The sequence below is a fragment of the Corylus avellana genome, chromosome ca9 (assembly GCF_901000735.1).
Source record: "Corylus avellana chromosome ca9, CavTom2PMs-1.0".
Classification (NCBI taxonomy): Eukaryota; Viridiplantae; Streptophyta; class Magnoliopsida; order Fagales; family Betulaceae; genus Corylus; species Corylus avellana.
In genome coordinates, this window is record NC_081549.1 from 20,858,699 (window position 1) to 20,878,993 (window position 20,295).

Genomic DNA, 20,295 nt, shown 5'->3' on the forward strand with positions numbered 1-20,295 from the left:
ATATTTCAATTTTGCCCGTCGATTTTCTTGATTTTGTTTAGATCTAAAGGAAATTATGGATATTAACGCTTTGGAATTCATATATTTTCTTAATTGTTTAACCTAAGTTAGGGTTAGGATTGTGAATTATGCGTTAGTGTTGGATGTTAGCACCGATGCGGTTAGTTTTTGGGCTTATTTTATAGTAGCTGAAACTTTGATTTTTGCTGTTAGATGCTTTGTTAGTTATAGTTACTATTATTCTTTTCTCCACCCAAATTTTATATGATTTGGGAATTTTTATTACTAGGTTTGTACTCAATTAATAGATGAATCTGGGGTTTGTAATGCGAAGATTGATTTTAAGATTATCGAAAGTGTAGCTATTGTTTTGAGGGCTTGCGTTTGCAATCATAAGGTCTAGCACTTGGTGCCCTCTAGTTGTGAACTCCAGTTTGGGCAATTGAGTTAATGCTATTCAAAGTAATCAGAAGTTGAGTGATCTCGAACCACATCAATTTTGTTAAAATGAAAGATTGCTTCTACTTCAAATGACAAAATTCCTAATTTTTGGGTTGCGATAATGTAGGCAGCAAAGTCATAGAACTTGTGAAAATTCCAAGAAGGTAAAATGGTTGGTTAGGATCAGATTATATCCTGTGTGACTTCAAGTTGATGAACGGCTGTTCTTTATGCGTTGTGATATTGATATCGAGTGTGGTGTTTGGAGCAAGTGTAGTGGTTAGGAATAGAGGGTTGTAAATATTCAAAAGACGGCAATGTCAAGATATGTTAGACTTGCCTTTATATTTTATTGAAAGAAGACCCTGGAACTTCTTTCTTCCTCAATGTTTTCAGCATTAGAATCCCCATCTTTTACATTAGTTGGGCAATTTTATGAGGCTGTAGGCTTTCTAAAATTTTTATTTCTATTCAACAACATGATTCATGGTGTGATGAGAGTTCTGTTGGTAATACTTAAGTGGTAATCGTGTTATTTCAGTGCCCTTTGAAGAAGATGACAAGGATCCAAGCATATGGTTTCTTGACCACAACTATCATGAATCGATGTTTTCAATGTTCAAGAGAATCAATGGTATTCTTGTTTCAATTTCAGAGTGAATATGATGCCAGTTTAAAAGTTTTTATGGGGAATTCTAATTTTTCTCTATATGTCAATTTCTAATCATGTTTCAGCTAAGGAGCACGTGGTTGGTTGGTATAGTACAGGTCCAAAGCTACGGGAGAATGATCTAGAGGTTCACAGATTATTCCACAAGTGAGATCATGTACCTTAATTTTAGGGGGGGAAAAAGTTTTACAGTTGGCTGTTTATGTAACTTTATCATGTGGTCGCTTTCTTTTTTCTTGGTGCTTGATGTTCAAATCTTATTGTTTTAACTAATCTAGTTTTGATGGAATCCTATATAACACTAGATTGAGGCTTTCAATTTGATAAATGTATGAATATATTCCTTCGGTGGTTATGCAACATTTTTTTTTTTTTTTTTTCATTTGAAATCTATTATTGTGATCAATTTCCTTGTGTGTTGTAGCTATGTCCCAAATCCTGTCTTGGTCATCATTGATGTCCAGCCTAAGGAGATGGGGATACCCACTAAGGCTTACTATGATGTTGAAGAAGTGAAAGAGGTAAGAAAAATATCATATTTTCTTATTTAATATCTTTATATAGAGATTGGATATGGTTAACCGTTGAGAATAGTTCCTATATTTTTAGAAGAGGCCAGTGGAGTCAGTCAGTTACTGTTTTTCCCGAACAAGCAGTCTCCATTTGTCATCCTTGATGTTAATTTAATGCTTGGTTATGGTTTCAGAATGCTACACAAAAAAGCCAGAAGGTTTTCGTTCACGTGCCTTCAGAAATTGCTGCTCATGAGGTCGAGGAAATTGGTATGCTATGACATGAAAATTACATTTTTCCTTTCAGCAATTTTCACCATTTAGAAATCTGAAAGAAGATGCAATTCCGACATTATCTTTGGATTTATAATCTTTCATCTCCATTACCAATTTCATTCTCATGTTATTCGTCAACAGGAGTGGAGCACTTGTTAAGGGACGTGAAGGATACCACCATCAGTACACTTGCAACTGAGGTTTTATTTTCTCACAAACATTTTCGTATATTTATTTACTAAATCGATCTCTTCGATAAATTTCACAATTAAGATTTTGGATTATGTATGTTTATCCCTGAACAAATAGATTTGGAAGTAATAGAGTTGCCTTTTGTTTTGTTCAGGTTGCTGGAAAACTTACTGCTTTAAATGGTTTGGATGCACGGCTACGAGAGATACGTGGGTACCTCGATCTTGTTATTGATGGGAAGGTTCCATTAAATCATGAGATACTTTATCATTTACAGGTATAGTTTTTGTTACTTTTTCATACATTTTAACATCACTAGTTTCACTAATTTTTTTCTTCTGTTATTTACGCACATTCTATGACGTTTCAATAAGACAACAATGGCATAATTGTATCCTATGAAATCCTTGCTCCTGATCCTTTTACTTCTTCGTCTATCCATGCCACATGTTTCCTCAAATTTTAAAATTTCAGGATGTGTTCAACCTGCTTCCAAATCTCAACGTGGCTGAGTTAATCAAGGCATTTGCAGGTAATACAATCCATAAATTATGAACATTATATTTTCCTTCTAATTTAGGTGGGCAGACGGTATACTCTGTTTTTATTTTGAGAATTTTTATCTTATTCTTCCCCTGTGCAGTAAAAACAAATGATATGATGTTGGTTTTATATCTTTCCTCTCTCATCCGAAGTGTCATTGCGCTCCACAATCTGATCAATAACAAGGTGACATGCCCCCTCCTGACTGAAATAATACTGCTAATTAATTGAGTTTATGTATGTAGATTGTTTTTCAAATTGCAATTTTCTTTTTTCAGATGTTAAATAAAGAACACGAGAAAGCTGAGGATGCCAAACCGGCTACAGTCCCACCTGTCAGTGGAAGCTGATTTTTTGTTTCAGCCTTTAAAGAGAGGGTGGTGCGATCAAATGAGTGGGGAGGCTTTACAGAGCTCCAGTCATTTCATGTAGACTTTGAAGCGTTTTTTTCTGGGTGTGCATGAAAGTTGGAAAGTTTCCCATTGACCAACCGCAGTTAGAAATGTGGACATCGACAATGCAGGCTATGTATGATATCCAGGTCGTTTTTATTACATTCTTTAGAAACATTTTCAACTACTGGATGTTTTATTGATATGAACCGTCGTAATAGTAACATTGATCCGTTTGATTTTGGATGTAATTTCTTTGGACCTTGAGCGGCATGCTGTTGGCGATAGGAGGGTTCTAAAAAAAGGATATGGTGGATGTTTAAGGAGGACCTTTTATTTTTATGCAGTAATGTTACTCTTGACACACATTTCACTCACTAGTTTTTAGTTTTTTTAAGCAAAATATCAAGGGAAGAAGGGAGGGAAAATTATAACTAAGTCAACACAAAGAGACTGGGCAACTCAACAAAAAGCAATAATACAACCATATCTATGCAGTGAACCATAATAAAAAAGGATTTGTGCCAAATAAATGATGCGGCCAAGTTCTTGGCATTGGCACGAAGAGAATTGGTTGCCCTAGATGATGGTTTATGGCAAGAGAAGAGGCACAAACTGTGATTAATCTTCATCTTTAATATTTTAATAGTCATTTATTGTTATTTCACTAATTTCAAAAGAAAAACATTAATTTTTTAGAAATTTCAAAATGTTGAAGGACACTTATTAATTATTAGAGTAGGTTTGAAGAAATTTGTGTCCGCATTTCAATGTGAGATTTGGAGATAGTGCAAAGAAGAAGAAGAAAATTTTATTTTTCTAAATGAATTTTTGTGTGTATTGAACGTTTACATTGCAATGCAACCTATTTATACACAAAAAAGTAGGAAACAAATTGATGTCGTACATGAAAAAACTGGCCTGCTCTTCTCTCTTGATGTTGTATATGGGAAGAACTTGGTGCTCACTTCGCTTGTTCTTTTGTTGCTTGTTCTTCTGTTGCATCGATTGATTTAGGGATGATACCACCATCAAAGAAATGTTGAACAGCTGCAATAAAATAATTTTTGATGATGCCTGCAATTTGGTATAAGGTGCTAGAAAATCCATCTGGTCTTTGAGAGCTATGAGGATCTGCAAGAGAACATCTTTGATTTATGTACCAAATTGCCACCAAGATGGAGAAGACAAGATTTATGGAACTCAGAACTGCCAGTGTCCAATAGTAGTTATCCAAATGACTTTCGTTCAATGTCTTCTGAAACCAACTTGGTTTGATCTTATCCACCATATAAACTGAAATGACACCACCCCAAATTCCGAATCCAAATACACTATCGCTAACAATTAGCAAGTAGGAGCTTATAGAGTCAAGAACTCCACCGTTGAAGAAACAAGCAATATTGCTAAAACCATGTTCACGGTCACCAAGAAGGTTATGCGAGATTCCATCAAGGGCACCAAGAAGAAGAAATTGTGGAAGAAGCCAAAACATGCTCAATGGGATATCATTTTTAGAATTGTGTAACCAATATTTTTTTATCACGTCTAGCCTCATTGTCTCCGCTTTTGCAGCCGTGATACAACATACCACAGAAAACAACATTGCTATTATCATTCCAATGGGGGCTGCATATTTTCTTGATCCATTTTTAGTTAACTTCTTAGTGACTGTGGCAAACATGAATTTTGCAATGTCCTGTAAGACTAGTAGCATAAAAACAGGTGCCTTCACTATTCCAACTGTGTCATCCAAATTCCATACTTGTTCTAAAAAATAAGTGTCTCCTACAGATGACACGATCCCACACATGATAAAGATAATCCACATAGGTATCATGCGAATAAAGATTTTTTTTTCCTCTACTTCTGTTACACTGCAAAGTGTCCATCTATTTTGTTCTTGTTGCTCTAGCGTTTGGGCTGGTACTACAATGGCAGCCTTGTCAAGGAACCTGCATTACAAATTTATGTTTGAGAAATAGTTGTATCCAATATGCGTACAACTTGATAATAAATGTCGGCCTAAATTACTGACTTGATTATTGGAGTTTTGTATCATAGTTGATTCGTGTTAAAGGTTATTGGTTATGTTTGATAAACCATTTTAAGATGTTTTTTTTTTGTGTGCGCGCGTGTGTGTTTTAGTTGAAAGTGTGTTGATGTGAGATGAGTGAAGAGTAAAGAAAGTTGTTTGTTAATTTTTTTTTTTTTTTTTTTTTTTGAATAAAAAAGAGAAGGGAGGTTTGCCAAATGAGCCAAAGAGACACATACACACACCAAGCCGAAAGACGGGCCTAAATTCAAAGTAATGCCATGATCTTATTGCAACAACCCAACATCCCCAAAAAAGAGGGGAGAGGGGACCGCCATAAGGTTAACAAGAAGCAGAGGCAGAACTAGGTGTGTGAGTGGGATAGTAAACCCTCCATAATTTTAAATTTTCTTTTAAAATTTTAAAATTTTCTCATGTTTACCGTCTAAAATTAATTTGTACCCTCCACAAAGTTTTTTGTTTAGTTTTGCCCCTCCCCCCCCCAAATTTCTCATGGCAACAAGCTAAGCTAGTGCCGAGCCAATGCAAACTGTCAGGAACTTTACATTCATGTTGGATTTTTGCAAATTCCCATTTGAAACAGGGTTGAGCCACCCTAAAGACCTTTGGGGTGGCCGATCACCACTAAATTGACATTTTGGGATTGTCAAACTACCTCCAATGTTTTTTGAGAAGTCGCTCATATTGGCCTTAGGGATTGTTGAACCATACCACTCTTAAGGCTTTTGGGGCTTTGTGACCTCTTTCTTTCTCTCTCTCTCTCTCTCTCTCTCTATATATATATATATATATGTGTGTGTGTGTGTGTGTTATATGAAATATTTTTGCTTAAAAGGTGAGTTACTGATCAATAGTGTAGGTTGAGAGAGAGAACCTGAGGCCGTGGGTGTGAGGCACATATTGAGAATTACGTCGATTTTCATGGAGTTGATTAGCATCCCGTGGGAGGGGACAAAACATCTTGGAAGCAGAAGCTACAAAGACTCTAGAAACAACGGTGAGAGGACTCCCCTGTGATTTATTAGCATATTTGTATGAGTCTGAGCGACACATGAACAGAATAGTTGCCACTACCATCCCTATTGCTGGTATTCCAAATTTGACAGACCATGAAGGAGTCAATGAAATTGGAGTAGATGCAATGCTCATGAGAAGAATCTTAGCGAAATGTTTCCTGAAGAAGCGTCTCAATTTCCTTGGCTTTTTTCTTTTTTCACCATCTTGATGATCACTTTCTGTTTGACTTGGCATTTGTTGTTCTAGGAAAGAACGCAAGGATGCCTTATGACCAGATACTCCAATGGCTATGAAGAGTAATGATATGTAAAACATAACAAATTGGGCAGCATGGATGCAATTTGGACGTTTTTCACCACAGTAGCCTCCAAATTTCGATAGTGTTGACATTGCCAAGTAGATCATCCCCTGTAGTGAATCCAAATAATTACTACATGTTTTAATGCTATTAAGGGTTTGTTTGGGATTGCGTTCGATAAAGGCTTAAAAGTGTGTTTAACACTCAAAAAGTTCGTTTGAAAAAAAAAAAGTAGTCGTTTGAGAAAAAAATTAAAAGCTCTTTTAAGGGTCCAAAAAATCTAAAAATTGTCAAAACGCACTTTCGGTAAAAGTTTAAAAAATCTATTTCTCAAACGCAATTTCAAACAGACTTTTAGTAGACTCTCATACGTGCAACTGCCATACAAGTACAATGTTATGTGGTAACGAAAATCAACCTTCAGATTAACAAGGTCTTGTAAAAAATAAAAAAAATAAAAAATCAATAGTTAATATTCACTACCACATTATCAGGGTTTTATATATATCAGTCGTATGAGATTTGTCAAAACCTTGTATTGTGCATGCAAAAGAATGAGGGAAGATTTGAAAACTTACAAAGCTGTAAGAAAGACTGGAGAACAACAGCATGCAATATTCACCGACAAAAGAATCTACAAGGAAGGCCATGCCTATGGGCATTAAGGTCTCTACACCCTTGCATGCATTAAGAATTGCAGCAGCATGGGAAGTGTCAAGCCCGGAGAATTCTGTTAAGTAAGCCATTCTCGACCACAAGGAGTACTCTGCAAGTCTACCAGCCAATTCCAGAACTGCAACGGGCAAAGAAGAAAGTGCCTCAATGATAAATCGATAAATAAACAAACAAGATCTCAGGCGGCTTAATACGTGGTATATAGCCAACGGCGACGTGAAAACTACTAGCCGAGACATCTATATATCCAAAAGCCAACGGTGTAGCTAGCTGGAGCTCGCTTTCTGAGGTGCTAGAACTAGTAGAGTATTTCAGAAATGTATTGGAATCTAGTAATTGGATACCCAGACCCAGCCACAAAAGGAAAGGTCTGAATCATTATATACAGGTTACGGGGAGAGAAAGCTACAGGGAATGTCAAAAGAATCTGTTCCTGCAATCCTGAAAACCGTTTGCGCTCGAATTTGAACACAAGCCAGCTTTCAACATGTACGTCGGCTTCTTTTATTTTCTTCTTCAAATGAGCTTTTCAGGGGTTGTGAACGCAATGTTCAGCTTTTGAAACACAGCCAAACAGGCAAAGAATGATTCATTAAGCAAACAGTTTCAAACTGTTTGGCCCAACCATTAGGCGACGCAGCCGCCGCCTAGGGTTTCCAATTTAATAAGGCTTCTAATTAAAAAAAAAAATCAATAAAAAGGTTTTAAGTTGTTCATATTCTTTACTTAAGGCCCTCGTAATCATGATAAATAAATAATTTAAAAAAGCCTCCTAATCATGGTAAATAAATAATAATTTAAGCTGTCCAATTAATGAATCCTAATAAAATAATTTTTTTATAAAAAAAAAAAATAAATAAAAATTGATAAAATCCTACCTATGATCAACAATATTGTCACAATAGAGATTAAATGGATTAGACATATTATCAATTGAAAAGAGGATGTTAGAAAATCTTGAATATAAAAACTTAATAAGTAATTTTGCATCCCAAAAAGCGAGAAGAATTATTTTTAAATAAAAATATTTGGATAAATATTATTTATTTAATATTAAAATATTAAAAAAAAATAATGCCCTACTTAAAATTTTCGCCAAAGGCCCCAAAGTATATAGGGCCGCCCTGTCGGCAGTTTGGATGCAATGTCCTCAGAGGCAATATATTGAAAATATTATTGTGTTATCATGCCATGGTATAGAGAGTCAGAGACCACTCTTGGCCTTTTCTTTTCTTCTAGTATCGTTATTTTTCTTTCTCTTTGATCAACAAACCAGCAAGAATTAAAATAGCTTTCTACTTTTAAGCAGTCAAATAGTGTAGATTTTTATTTATTATTTATTTCTTGAAAATGTTAGGTGCTCTTTTGATATCTTTGTGGTATTAAGTAGATATTATTTTTTAAAAAAAATATAAATGAAAATGACCATTATTTCTCTCACTTAGTTCTTAGAATATAATATCTGTTTAGAATTAAGAGAACACTAGAAGAACACCATAATAACAAAAATATCTGTTTAGAACACCATTATTAAAGTAGTAGACGAAAATGTAAAAAAAAAATACTACAATTTTTTTTTAGTGTTCTCATCATCCCAAGTTGATAACGGGTGGGAAAATTGTCGCCTACCGTTACTCCAAATAGATATGATACTATAAAAATCCACTACTTTTTTTCGTTTATATATCAAATCAATTTGACTTTTTGGAGTTTAACAAGCTTTCCACAACTTTTTTCCTTTATATATCAAATCAATTTGACATTTTGGCGTTTAACAAGCTTTCCACAACTTTTTTTCCTTTATATATCAAATCAATTTGACATTTTGGTGTTTAACAAGCTTTTGGACCGGCCGTCATTTATCATGATTTGATTCATTGGAGCTCGCTAATTAAATTTAGAAAATGCTAAGGTTACGAATAAAGTTTTAAAATTTTTTTACAATTTGATGCGGCACTAGAGGTGTCAATTTGGTCTTATTTTTTTGGTTTTTTGGCCAAAATCAAGTTTGAAATCAAAATATCCCGGTTCTTGAATTTGGGAAATCGGAAGTGGGAACCGGGTCCCGGTTACCGGCCGATTCCGATTTTTACCCAGTTCAATAACCGTTTTTTTTTTTTTTTTTTAAATTGTTTTTTTTTGAAATCTCAAGAAAAAAATTGTTTTCTCGAATGAAACCTCATGAAAAAAGATTTTCATTTCAGAACCATTTAATCACCTAATATCAAATTGACAAATACCTAAAGTTTAAAGGAAAGAAAAATTTATCTTTGAAGAACTGTCAATCCATTCGGCCAAACTCACTGATACAAAACTCACCAAGAAAATCATTAAGCACAAAAGGCAAATATTCAAAAAATGAAGAACACAAAAGCAAACTAACCAAAAAAAAAATCCATACCATATACAAAAAGTGGAGAGGAACAACAGAAACAGAGGAAAAAAGATGAGAATAAGAGGGAGAAAAGAAGAAAATGGAAAAAAAAAAAAAAAAAAAAGTGAGGAGAGAGATGAGGCTCTAGGAGGATGAAGAGGAAGAAAAAAAAAAAAAAGGAAAATAGAAATGATGAGAAGACACAAATAATAAATTAATTTAACTATGACAAAGAATAAGGTCTAACCGTACATCTACACTATCATACAAAAAGTAAGTGAAGTGAAATACCCAAAAACCCGATCAAACTAATTCAAATTTATTATTTCCTTACTAATTAAACTGGGTGAGTTTAATACCAAATGGCAAAATAATAATTTGACCCCATCAAAGAAAAATCACTGTTATAGAGGCATTGGCTCTTATATATATATATATATATATATATATATATATATTAAAAATTATTATTATATATAAATGCACCCGGTTCCGGTTTCCCGATTTTTACCTCGTACCCAAAACCGGGGTCCCCGGTTTTTTGTTTTTTTGCAACCGGCACTGGAACCGGCTCCCCAGTTTCCTGGTTTCCGATTTTTCAGTTTTCCGGTTTTTCGGTTTCGGTTCCAATTTTCTAGTAATTTTTGACACTCTATGTAGCACAACATGGTTGAGTTTCTTATAATTTAAATTGATCTCATATTCAATCATATTGTACCACATCAGTTTATAAAATTTTTTTTATAAAATTTGTTTATAAGCCTCGCATTCGTGTCCTCCTAATCATAAGTTGATATTATTTTATAAAAATTAGGTGAGCAAAATATATCCGCACCAGGCATCCAGCCATCCATAATATGGTGACACCTCAGATAAAAACACCACATACTATAAGCACGAACACACCGGATCTCAACCATTTGAAAACAAAAAAATTACACTGGACAAAATTTAATTTCCTTTCTTCCTATTTCCCTCCCCGACGACACCCCACCACCAGCCCCTCCGATTGGCACCGGCACCGGCACGGGAACCGACACCCTCCACATCCCCACCTCCTTCTCTCTCCTCCGCTTTCTCTCTCCTCCACGGACGGTGAAACATAGGTGGCCATGAGAGAGGAGGGGGCCGTGGACTGTGATTGAGCGGCTGCTTTCAGCCCTTCCGGCATGAACTGGCCATACTCCGGTGGCCGTTTACGGCGGAAGCAATTTTTATGGTAAATGTGATTTTTAGGGTTTCAGACCATTTCAATTTGAAGCTTTTGGGTTTGATTTTAATGATTTTGGGTTGATTTCCTTTGGGTAACCGATTGAATCGTTGGGGTTTCTAGTTGAATTCTTTTGGTTGATTTTCGGTGTTTGGCCGAGTTATAGAATGGGTTTGAGAATTTGAATAAGTTGATTTCTGTAGAATAACTGATTGGGGATTTCTGTAGAATAACTGATTGGGGATTTCTGGTGTTGATTGTATTAATCTGACCGAACGGGTTTTGAAGTGTAGGAATTGAGTTGTAGGTTGATTCTCGGTTAAAAGGTAGCCGATTGGAATTGAATTTCTGGAGTTAATTTTGGGTGTTCTTCTTTGTTGATTTTCTGGGCATTCTTGGGCGAATGGGTGTCAAAAGATTGGGGTTTGTTTGGAGGTGTTTTTGCTGGAGTGTTCTCAGCCATGACCGAATTTGGTGAAGCTTTGGCTGGGTTTCCATAATTATTTGATTTTGTGGGGCGCGGCATCTACCTCTCTCTCTCCGGCTGTGACTCCATGGATTCGGCGACTGCGTTTGGCCGGAGGGGTGAAGTAGTTTAGAGCATTCCCAATGGAAGAGCCATATTTTTATGTAAAATAGCTCTTTAAAACTCACTTTTATCTAATTTAGCTAAGCCATTTTTAAGTGTCTCCACATTCGATTAGCTATATTTTTAAAAAGAAGGTGGGAAAAGATTTGGGAAAAAGATAAAGCAGGAGAGAGAAACACTAAAAAATAAAATGGCTCCCTTAAAAAGTGCTGCTACATTTAACTTTTTTTTTAGCTCTTCTAATCAAATATCTATTTTACATATATTTTTGGCTCATCCAATGTGGGAGATTTTTTGAACATTTGAAGAGCTATTCTAGATAAAAGTAACATTTGGCTCTTCCATTGGGAATGCTCTTAGGGATTGGTGGGTTAGAAGGAGATGTGATCATGTGTTTTAGTCTTATTGTATTTTTGGAGTATTTTGGTGTGTTCGAGTGAGGTGTCAAAGTTTGATTGGAGGCCTTAAAATTAATGTTTTAAGGCCGACATGATACTATGATAGTAGGAGTCTCTAATTTTAAAGAGAAACGCTATGTGTTCTTTTAGTGTTCTCTCAACTGTGATGTGACTTTTAAAATTATCGTTAAATTTGAGATTATCATTATTGACTTTTAATTTATTGGTGATTTTAAAAACCACATCATAGTTGGGAGAACATTAGAAGAACATCAAGCATTTCTCAATTTTAAATACTAATATGCTAAAATTTAAATTATCTAATAAAAAAATAATAGTTAAAGCATGAAAACAAAATCATCGTAAAAAATTTAGAAAATTTTGTCCTAAGATATTGCATCTTATTAAACAAATATAATTTCATTATTTTTATGGTACCATAAATTTTAGGCTCGGTTTGTTTATTTTAAGCTCAAAACAAAAACGTTTACAATCAATCTAGACATAAAATATTCATAAAAATACAAAAATATTTTTTACATTTATGTAACATCCTAACATGCTATATTTTTATAAAATGAATGAGGAAGAAGCATTGTTAAAAAAAAAAAAAAAAAAAAAAAAATCTTATTTATCTTGGTCTTTTTTTATATTATTTTGTGGAATAATAATGATATAAACTATATTTTCATCTTGCAACTAATATCACAAGCTAACAAAACAATTTCAACTAATCATAGAATTGACCCTTATTAAAAAAAAAAAAAAAATACAAAGATTAATTCATGAGACTATTATATTACATTATAAAATAATTATTAGATAAAAATATGCTACATAGCATTATTCTTATTGACTTGGTTACAGTAATTTACGTGAAGTTTGTGGAAACGGAAAACACGTTGGGAGCTCGTTGGACCAAGAATGGGAATTGAAATCGCAGCTTTCTCAGACCTTATCCTTTTCCTTTTCCTCTGGTCTGGATGGATTACAAAGTCCGGCCTTTTTCTGTGAATCTTTCGCCGATAATGCTCGGTGATTGCAATGCTAACGACTCTGAATTTTCAAAGAAGCAACTGTATAGAAAATCAAACTTGATAAATAAATACTGACCCTTGCAGTTGAGGATAAATAAATTTTAGGTAAAACTTCACTTTGACCCCTTGAATTTCCATTCGATTTTACAAACTCTCTCTGAACTTTTAAATCTCTCATTTTGGACCCCTGAACTTTCAATTACTCTTAATGTGGACCTTTCCGTTAGATTTTAAACATTTTTTTATTTTAAAAAAAATGAAAATCAAGGACATTTTGGTCTTTTTTTTTTGTATTTTTAACGACTAAAAATTTAAAATTAACGGAAGGGTTCTAATTGAGAGTAATTGAAAGTCCAGAGGTTCAAAATGAGAGATTTGAAAGTTCAAGAGGAATTTATAAAATCGGGTGAAAATTCAAGGGGCCAAAGTGAAGTTTCTCCTAAATTTTATACCCACAAAATACAATAAAGTTTTTTTTTTTTTTTTAATGGGCAAAAGAAAATTTTTTCAACACAATTTATTAAATTAACATCTGTCTTTTAAACATGTAATTCCTATATACATCTTTGAAAATACATGTAAAAATTACATACACTAAAGACATGTATTATTTTAATAAACTAAATTAAAATAATTTCATTGAATCTAATTTGAAATAAAACTTTATGGAATAACTTTACTTTAAACTCCGAAATTACCATGTGATTTGACAAGCACCCCAAACTTCAAAACCTATCAATTTAAACATCTAAACTTTTAATTGCAGTCAATTTGAACCTCTCCGTCAAATTTTAAACGTTAAAAGTGAGACAATGATGTTTATACCCCTGACTTTTTTAAAAAAAAAAAATTCAAATTTACCCTTAATTCTAAGGGTTTTTTTTTTTTTTTTTTAAATCATTGATATTTTTTGTGTTTTTAGTTATTGCTGATAGAAGTTAACTGCTAAATCTGACGGAGGCACTACAAAAAACTTATTTTTTACTGACTACCCATTAGTAATGTTTTAAGGCCCAAAAACGTCATTAATGTTTGGTGACGTGTCAGTATTGACGTGTGTGACAGGTCAAAAATCAGGGTGTCACTACTGAGACTTTAGTGACGTGTCATAATTCCACATGTTAGAATTTTTTTAAGTTTGAATTTTTTTGGTTTTAATTGAATGGATTTTAAATGTAGTGAGGTGCTGAACTTTAACACGTCACTAAAAATTTTAGTGACGTGTTACACATTAAAACATCACCAATTGGTGATGTGTTAAAAAAAGTGTATACTGTAGACACGTCACTAATCTCTTGAATTTTGGAGTGAGGTTCAAATTGACTGCAATTAAAGTTTTAGGGGTTCAAATTGAGAGGTTTTGAAGTTTGGAGGGCTTGACAAATCGCGTGGTAATTCAGGAGGTTAAAGTGAAGTTTTTCAAAACTTTATTGTAGCATGTAGATAGGGGCGGAACTAAAACTAGAGCATATGAGGGACACAACTTAAAAAATAAATGGGGTAAAAAATAAATTTTACAAAGATGATACTCATAAAAACATATATGTTCCATATTTTAATGGTCTTTCAAAATTAGTGGCCCTCCACCTATAAAGATGGTTCCACCCCAGCATGTAAGATTTTATACCTAACATTTGCAATAACACTAAGAAATGATGGTGATCTTTATTCCCAATGGGGGAGCAATTTTTTTTTTTAATGTAAAATGGTTTCTCTAACTCACTTTTTCTAGTTTAGCTAATGAATTTTTAAAGGCCTCATACATCCGATTAGCTATATTTTATCTATATCATTTAAATATTATTTTTTTTACTTTTTATTGATTCTATCTTTATTTTTTCAATGATAATTCGTTTAGCACAATAATTTTTCAACGATTATTATTTTTCAAATAATCATTTTTGTAACTATAATATTTTTGAAAACAGTTGTATTTTATAATAATTATATCGTATTTGCCAACGTTAAGTATGAAAGTCATATTCTCATAGCAATGTCAATCATATTTATGAAACATCTTTTTATTAAAAATTGTGAAAAAATATTCTCATAATGGTCCATTGAAAAATGGGAAAAGTTTTGGCAAAAAAGAGAAAACATGTGAGAGAAACAATAAAAAAAAAAAAAAAGGCTTCCTTGAAAAGTAATGATACATATAACTTTTTTTTTTCTTGGTTAATCCAATCAAATATCCATTTTGCATTTTGCATTTTTGCTAATCCAATGTGGGGTTTTTTTTACAAACTTGATTAGCCATTTTAGATAAAAATACCATTTGACCCTTCTATTGTGAATGCTCTTACCGGTTAGCATAGCCTTAAATCAAAATCTGTTCTAGATATCTTATCTTATAAAATATTTTAAATTTATTTGAATTATATGCAATGAATTATATGTATTTATTTTATTCTTCAATTTAGTTAGTTAAAAAGTCAAAAATACCTGCATACAAAAACAGATTGTATTATATTGCTAGCATTTTGTTAGAGTTTGGTAATTTTTAACACAATCTGCGAATTCGACATGAACTCAACACGAAAGTAACGGGTTAGAGCTGTGTATAATATGGTTCAGGTCAATTCAAGTCGACCCAAATTAACCTATTTAATAAACAGGTCAATCTCAGATCAATTCACTTAATCCATAGGTAGTCTACATAACCTGTATAAATCAAATTATATTTTTTTTAATAATTAAAAAACAAAGCCCTTAAAAACTAAAATATATATAAAATCATTTTTATATAATATTTTTAAATTCATAAAAATTAAAAATTAAAATTCACATACATATTAAATAAGTTGTGTTTGGGTCAACCCAATACGACATGATTATTAAATGGATTACTCGGGTCAGGTCAACTCAACACACATTGTTTATTAAATAGGTTATGCAAGTCATATCAGGTCTCCCGCTTTATTTAAATGGGTCGTATTAGGTAGATGTGGAACCGTGTATTACTTTGGGGGATAACCCCACACTAATTTTAAAATTGCTCATAAAATTTATAAATTTTGTCCTCCAAATGTTTGATTTCACCCCTGGTGTTAGGGTTGAAGGTTCTAGCTTGTTTAATTAAATTGATCGGATTTGATTTGACCCATATCAACAAATTGGCCCACCGACAGAATTTGCCAACCCTAGCTGGTTTCATTACATACAAGTTAGTGTGAACAATTTTCTTTTTTCACTTAATGTGTTTAATTGATAACTTCTCTTAATAACCACATTTTCAACTACCATGGATGTTTTATTGATATGAACCGTCGTTAGAGTAACATTGATCCATTGCATTTTGGATGTAATTTCTTTGGGCCTTGAGCGGCGTGCTCTTAGCAATAGGAGGTTATTAAAATATATATATATATATATGGTTCATGTTTATCTTGAGGACCTACTACTTGATAATTGACATATTTTTTTATTTAAAAATAAATAAATAAATTATAGAGTAAAGCTACATTAAAAAATAAAAAATAAATAACTTAAAACACGTTAAGAAAGTAAATATAAAATATGTGATAACTGAGTATAAATTGTAGCATTACGTACTCTTTTTATGCGAGGGTTTAATTGATTACGCAATAAAGTCTATGCAGCAAGAGACGTGTCGAAATTTGGATCGACAATATCCTTTTTTTGGTTTATTTGGTTAAAGTAACTCATCAACTTGGTTCAGATCGACTCTACCTCGTGGTGGGTCTTGATAGGGGTACCGAATTGCCACCAAGATGTACAAGACAAGATTTATGGAACTCCATATTGTGAGTACCCAATAGTAGTTATTCAAATGACTTTTATTCAGTGTGTCCTGAAACCAACTTGGTTTTCCTCTCTCTTCACTGATCTTCCCCACCACATAAACTGAGAGGACGCTACCCATAGTTCCTGCTCCAAATGCAAGCCAGGTAAAAATTTCCATTAAGGGCCTCATTGAGGCAGGAACTTGACTGGTGAAGAAATCAGGAATGCTTTTACCAGAGATTCCATCTAAGGCACCAAGAAAGAGAAACTGTGGAAGGAGCCAGAACATGCTCATTGGGATTTTTTGATTAGGTTTGTCAAGTAACATATGGTTTTTAATCACTTCTAACCTCATGGTCTCCATTTTTGCAGCTGTGATACAACATAGTACAGAAAATAGCATTGCAGCTATGTTTCCAACTGGGGCTACATATTTTCCTGATCCCTTTTCAGTAAATTTCTCACCCACTTTAACATAGAGTTTGGCCAACGTTGATTTTGCAATTTTGTAAAAGATTGGTAGCATTGTAAGAGGGACCTTCAATTTTCCAACCTTGCGATTCATATGGTTTGCTTGCTCTAAAAAATAAGTCTCTCCTATAGAACTCACGACCCCCCACATAGTGAAGGTCATCCACATTGGTATCATACGTATAAAGATTTTTGTTTCCTCTACTTCTGTTACTCTACAAAGTTTCCATCTACTTTGTTGTTGATGCTCTACGGTTTGGGTTGGGACTATAATAGCAGCCTTGTCAAGGAACCTGCATTTAAAAATCATTTTAGGAAATTATAAGTTTACAGCTTGATGATAGATTTTGCAAGTCATAACTATCGTGTCGAGTATACACTTGTGTGTATAAAAAGATTGATTCCCATAGTGAAAAGATGTCACAAGTGTGAACAATTAATTTAACATAGTTGGCTTCAAATGTGTCTACAGAAAGACATACTTAGCTGAGAAAACTTTGTGGCCAAAAGGACTGGTATATATAGAAGCATGATGTTATAACTAAACCATGTCCTATGCTTAAATTCAAGAAATAGTGGCAACTGTAGATTATGATTGTCCTTAGAGGTAGAGACATCTTGAGGAGATTTGTATTATTAGACTTGATGGAATTCAAGTCACATGACTTGAAATACATGAAATTAGTGGGCCCTAAGTTTGTCTTACTTTTGATATGGTAAGTGAAAGTTGAGTGTATTGGAACTTTGCATTTTGAATAGTTTTCTTTTAAGTTTTTTTTGTACTCCATCTTTGATTAGTAAAGTTCTTCATGATCGCCTTCTTCTATGGACGTAACTCCATCTTTGATTAGTAAAGTTCACAAGTGATTTTGAAGATGGGCCATAAGATTGATAAAAGCTTTTGGTTTGAGGAAGAGTAGCAATATGGTGATAGACTCACACATGATGGGGAGATTGAGTATATACATGTAAGTATAAAAAGATTGAGTCTAGATGTCACATGCATATGTAAGTCGTTAATATATATATTAGAGATGAAGTCCAAACTCATATATACGCTTAAGCTTTTGAGTTTTTTTTTTTTAAAGTTAAGTGGTGTCCCAACATGCTGTTAATCTCCCTAACATAACAGTTGAATACATTTGATCCTTCGAAATATTGGAAGTTAGTAAATTGTAGTAGAGAGAGAGAGAACCTGAGGCTCCGGGTGTGAGGCACAAAGCGAAGACCTTCACTTGGTTGATGTTTTTCATAAAGCTGATTTGCATCCTGTGGGAGATGACAAAAGATCTTGGAAGCAGAGGCTACAAAGACTCTTGAAACGGTTGTAAGAGGACTTCCTTGCGGCTGATGGTGTGTGTATGAAGAGGAGCCACTCATGAACAAAAGAGTTGCCGCTATAGTACATATTGCTGGTATTCCAAATCGGACAGACCAAGGTTTTATAAATGGAAGTGCAATACCTCCAAATATTGGGAGAAGAATCACAGCCAACATGCCTGCCAATTTCCATGGCATTTTTCTTTCTACCTCTTTGATTTCCATTTGTTGTTGGTCCCGGAAAGACTTTATAGATGTCAGATTGCCTGATTTCCCAACAGCTATGAGGACTAATGCTGTGAAGAAGAGAGCCTTTTGGGTATCACCAATGCAATCTGGTTTGTATCCTCTACAGTTGCCTGTATCATCAGAAACGACTGCTAGTGTTGACATAGCCAAGAAGCTCAACCCCTGCAGTGACACCACATAGTTGGTACATCTTCTGGTAGATTTTCAAACCAATAACATTGTCACAGCAGCATCAAAAATTGATAAGCATGAGAGGCTTATTGCAATTATTTCATTGCAGGGACAAAAAAAAAAAAAAAAAACAAAAACAAAAAAATGAAGAAAGTTTTGAATACTGACAAAGCTGTAAGCAAGATTGGCGAGCAAGACCATGCAATAGTGACCCAGATAAGCATCTGCAAGAACGGACATGGCTATAGGCATTATGTTGGCTGCACCTGTAAACACATTTACAATTGCAGCAGCCTGGGTGAGGTCAAGCTTCCAGACATTTGTCAAGTATGTCATCATCACGCACATGGCGTACCACGCAAGTGACTCGGCCCATGACAGAGCTGCAATGGAAGAAGAGGAAGATAGAGCCTTAAGCATATAATATATATGGATTAGCAATTTCTAAGCTTCCTGTTTTCTGCCAAAACCTTTAATGATGTGACCTTATGTATTCGGGATTTACCCGATAGGGATGGGTTACCAAGTGGTTCTGCCTCTTAGAGGAGTTTCACGTCATTAAAAAAAACTCAAAAGGTATGAAACGCGAAGGACTCCAAAGATCTAAATAATTTGAAAATCGAAATGAGATGCAAACTATTATATACTATTTCCCTTGAACCCATTACTTGTAACAGCTTAGTCTGACGTGCTAAAAGCCTAAAACTAGTAGATTATTAAGAAATGGTAAGCAATGTAGTTCAAATACCTGATATTCTGGAAGTGGGTACCATGTTCAAAGTTGCAAGAAGAGCCTTAAGGTCACAAAAAAAGTATCTAGAGAAAATATGTTATAATGCATTTAAGAAACCATAAAGCTTAAAGGTATGCTTACCTCCAAGAAATGGTTTGCTTTAGAATCTCTTAAAAAATGATGATAAGCATACTTGAAATCAAAGTTATACTCCAGCAGCCGGCAGGGGAATCGAAAAGGTAAAGAAGTCGCCTTTAAATACAAAATAGCCTATAATTTGCACTATGTATTGATTCTTTTCATTATAATTTAGAGTGAGTTGAACATTGCGATTTCGCATACTAAAAAGTTCAACTTTAAACCAAATCACTAAAAACTGATAGTGTGGAATTGCGTTTTTAAAAAATTACGATTTGAAAACGTAAAAAGTCTGTGTTTTCAAATCACAGTTAAAATGGCGTTTTTTTTTTTTAAAAAAAAAAAAAAAAAACACACGATTTTAAAGGTTAAACTATGATTTTGCTAAAGACTTGACTGCATTTTTAAAAATCAAATTTCAAACAACACATTTTAAGATCGCAAACTCAAACAAACCTTTAATTTAAAAAATCTTTTCGAAGAAATTTTTTGAGAAAGAATAGTAAAAAAAAAAAATAATAATAATAATAAAAACATTCAAACTAAGGAAGATTTCATTCAAATAAGAAAGAAAAACACACGTATCAGTTCTTCCTAGATTGTATTTGATCAGTTGATTGGCTTATCGATCTAAGAGGCATCTGCATCTTTACATGTCTCATTATCAATTCACCCAATTAAAGAGCCTAGAATCCTGGCAGGGTAATTGAACAAAGCAAAGTATCCAAACATCATGATTGATGAAGCCTAGTACCGAAAATCACCCCTCCAATATGAGTTTCACCGACA

At 33.7% G+C, this 20,295-nt stretch overlaps 3 protein-coding genes across 3 annotated transcripts; 1 reads left to right on the top strand and 2 right to left on the bottom strand.

The window, feature by feature from the left end:
• The first annotated feature begins 155 nt into the window (after positions 1-155).
• LOC132162464 (26S proteasome non-ATPase regulatory subunit 7 homolog A-like) lies at positions 156-3,403 on the top strand. Its single transcript, XM_059572703.1, has 10 exons — positions 156-160; positions 963-1,075; positions 1,177-1,258; positions 1,536-1,632; positions 1,818-1,893; positions 2,041-2,099; positions 2,246-2,368; positions 2,566-2,623; positions 2,735-2,820; positions 2,913-3,403. Exons 1-10 carry the CDS (start codon positions 156-158, stop codon positions 2,982-2,984), a joined length of 771 nt encoding a protein of 256 aa, XP_059428686.1. The 3' UTR covers positions 2,985-3,403.
• Positions 3,404-3,990: 587 nt separating this feature from the next.
• On the bottom strand, positions 3,991-7,143 carry LOC132162465 (protein NRT1/ PTR FAMILY 5.5-like). Its single transcript, XM_059572705.1, has 3 exons — positions 6,976-7,143; positions 5,957-6,507; positions 3,991-4,981 (listed from the first exon to the last, which is right to left on the bottom strand). The coding sequence occupies exons 1-3, from the start codon at positions 7,141-7,143 to the stop codon at positions 3,991-3,993; spliced, it is 1,710 nt and encodes a 569-aa protein (XP_059428688.1).
• A 9,189-nt stretch (positions 7,144-16,332) lies between these two features.
• On the bottom strand, positions 16,333-19,230 carry LOC132162466 (protein NRT1/ PTR FAMILY 5.5-like). Its single transcript, XM_059572706.1, has 3 exons — positions 18,804-19,230; positions 18,091-18,626; positions 16,333-17,188 (listed from the first exon to the last, which is right to left on the bottom strand). The coding sequence occupies exons 1-3, from the start codon at positions 19,053-19,055 to the stop codon at positions 16,333-16,335; spliced, it is 1,644 nt and encodes a 547-aa protein (XP_059428689.1). The 5' UTR covers positions 19,056-19,230.
• Between the last annotated feature and the right edge of the window lie 1,065 nt (positions 19,231-20,295).

Bases quoted from the DNA above. Each gene is read 5' to 3' on its own strand.
- LOC132162464 (XM_059572703.1), top strand. The intron at 2,100-2,245 runs GTTTTATTTTCT...TGTTTTGTTCAG, and splicing joins TCAGTACACTTGCAACTGAG to GTTGCTGGAAAACTTACTGC. The intron at 2,821-2,912 runs GTGACATGCCCC...TTCTTTTTTCAG, and splicing joins ACAATCTGATCAATAACAAG to ATGTTAAATAAAGAACACGA.
- LOC132162465 (XM_059572705.1), bottom strand. From the start codon at position 7,143: ATGGCTTACTTAACAGAATTCTCCGGGCTTGACACTTCCCATGCTGCT. The intron at 6,508-6,975 runs GTAAGTTTTCAA...GATTCACTACAG, and splicing joins CCAGTCTTTCTTACAGCTTT to GGGATGATCTACTTGGCAAT. The intron at 4,982-5,956 runs GTTCTCTCTCTC...TTTGTAATGCAG, and splicing joins CCTCACACCCACGGCCTCAG to GTTCCTTGACAAGGCTGCCA.
- LOC132162466 (XM_059572706.1), bottom strand. From the start codon at position 19,055: ATGCTTAAGGCTCTATCTTCCTCTTCTTCCATTGCAGCTCTGTCATGG. The intron at 18,627-18,803 runs GTCAGTATTCAA...GTGTCACTGCAG, and splicing joins CCAATCTTGCTTACAGCTTT to GGGTTGAGCTTCTTGGCTAT. The intron at 17,189-18,090 runs GTTCTCTCTCTC...TTTTAAATGCAG, and splicing joins CCTCACACCCGGAGCCTCAG to GTTCCTTGACAAGGCTGCTA.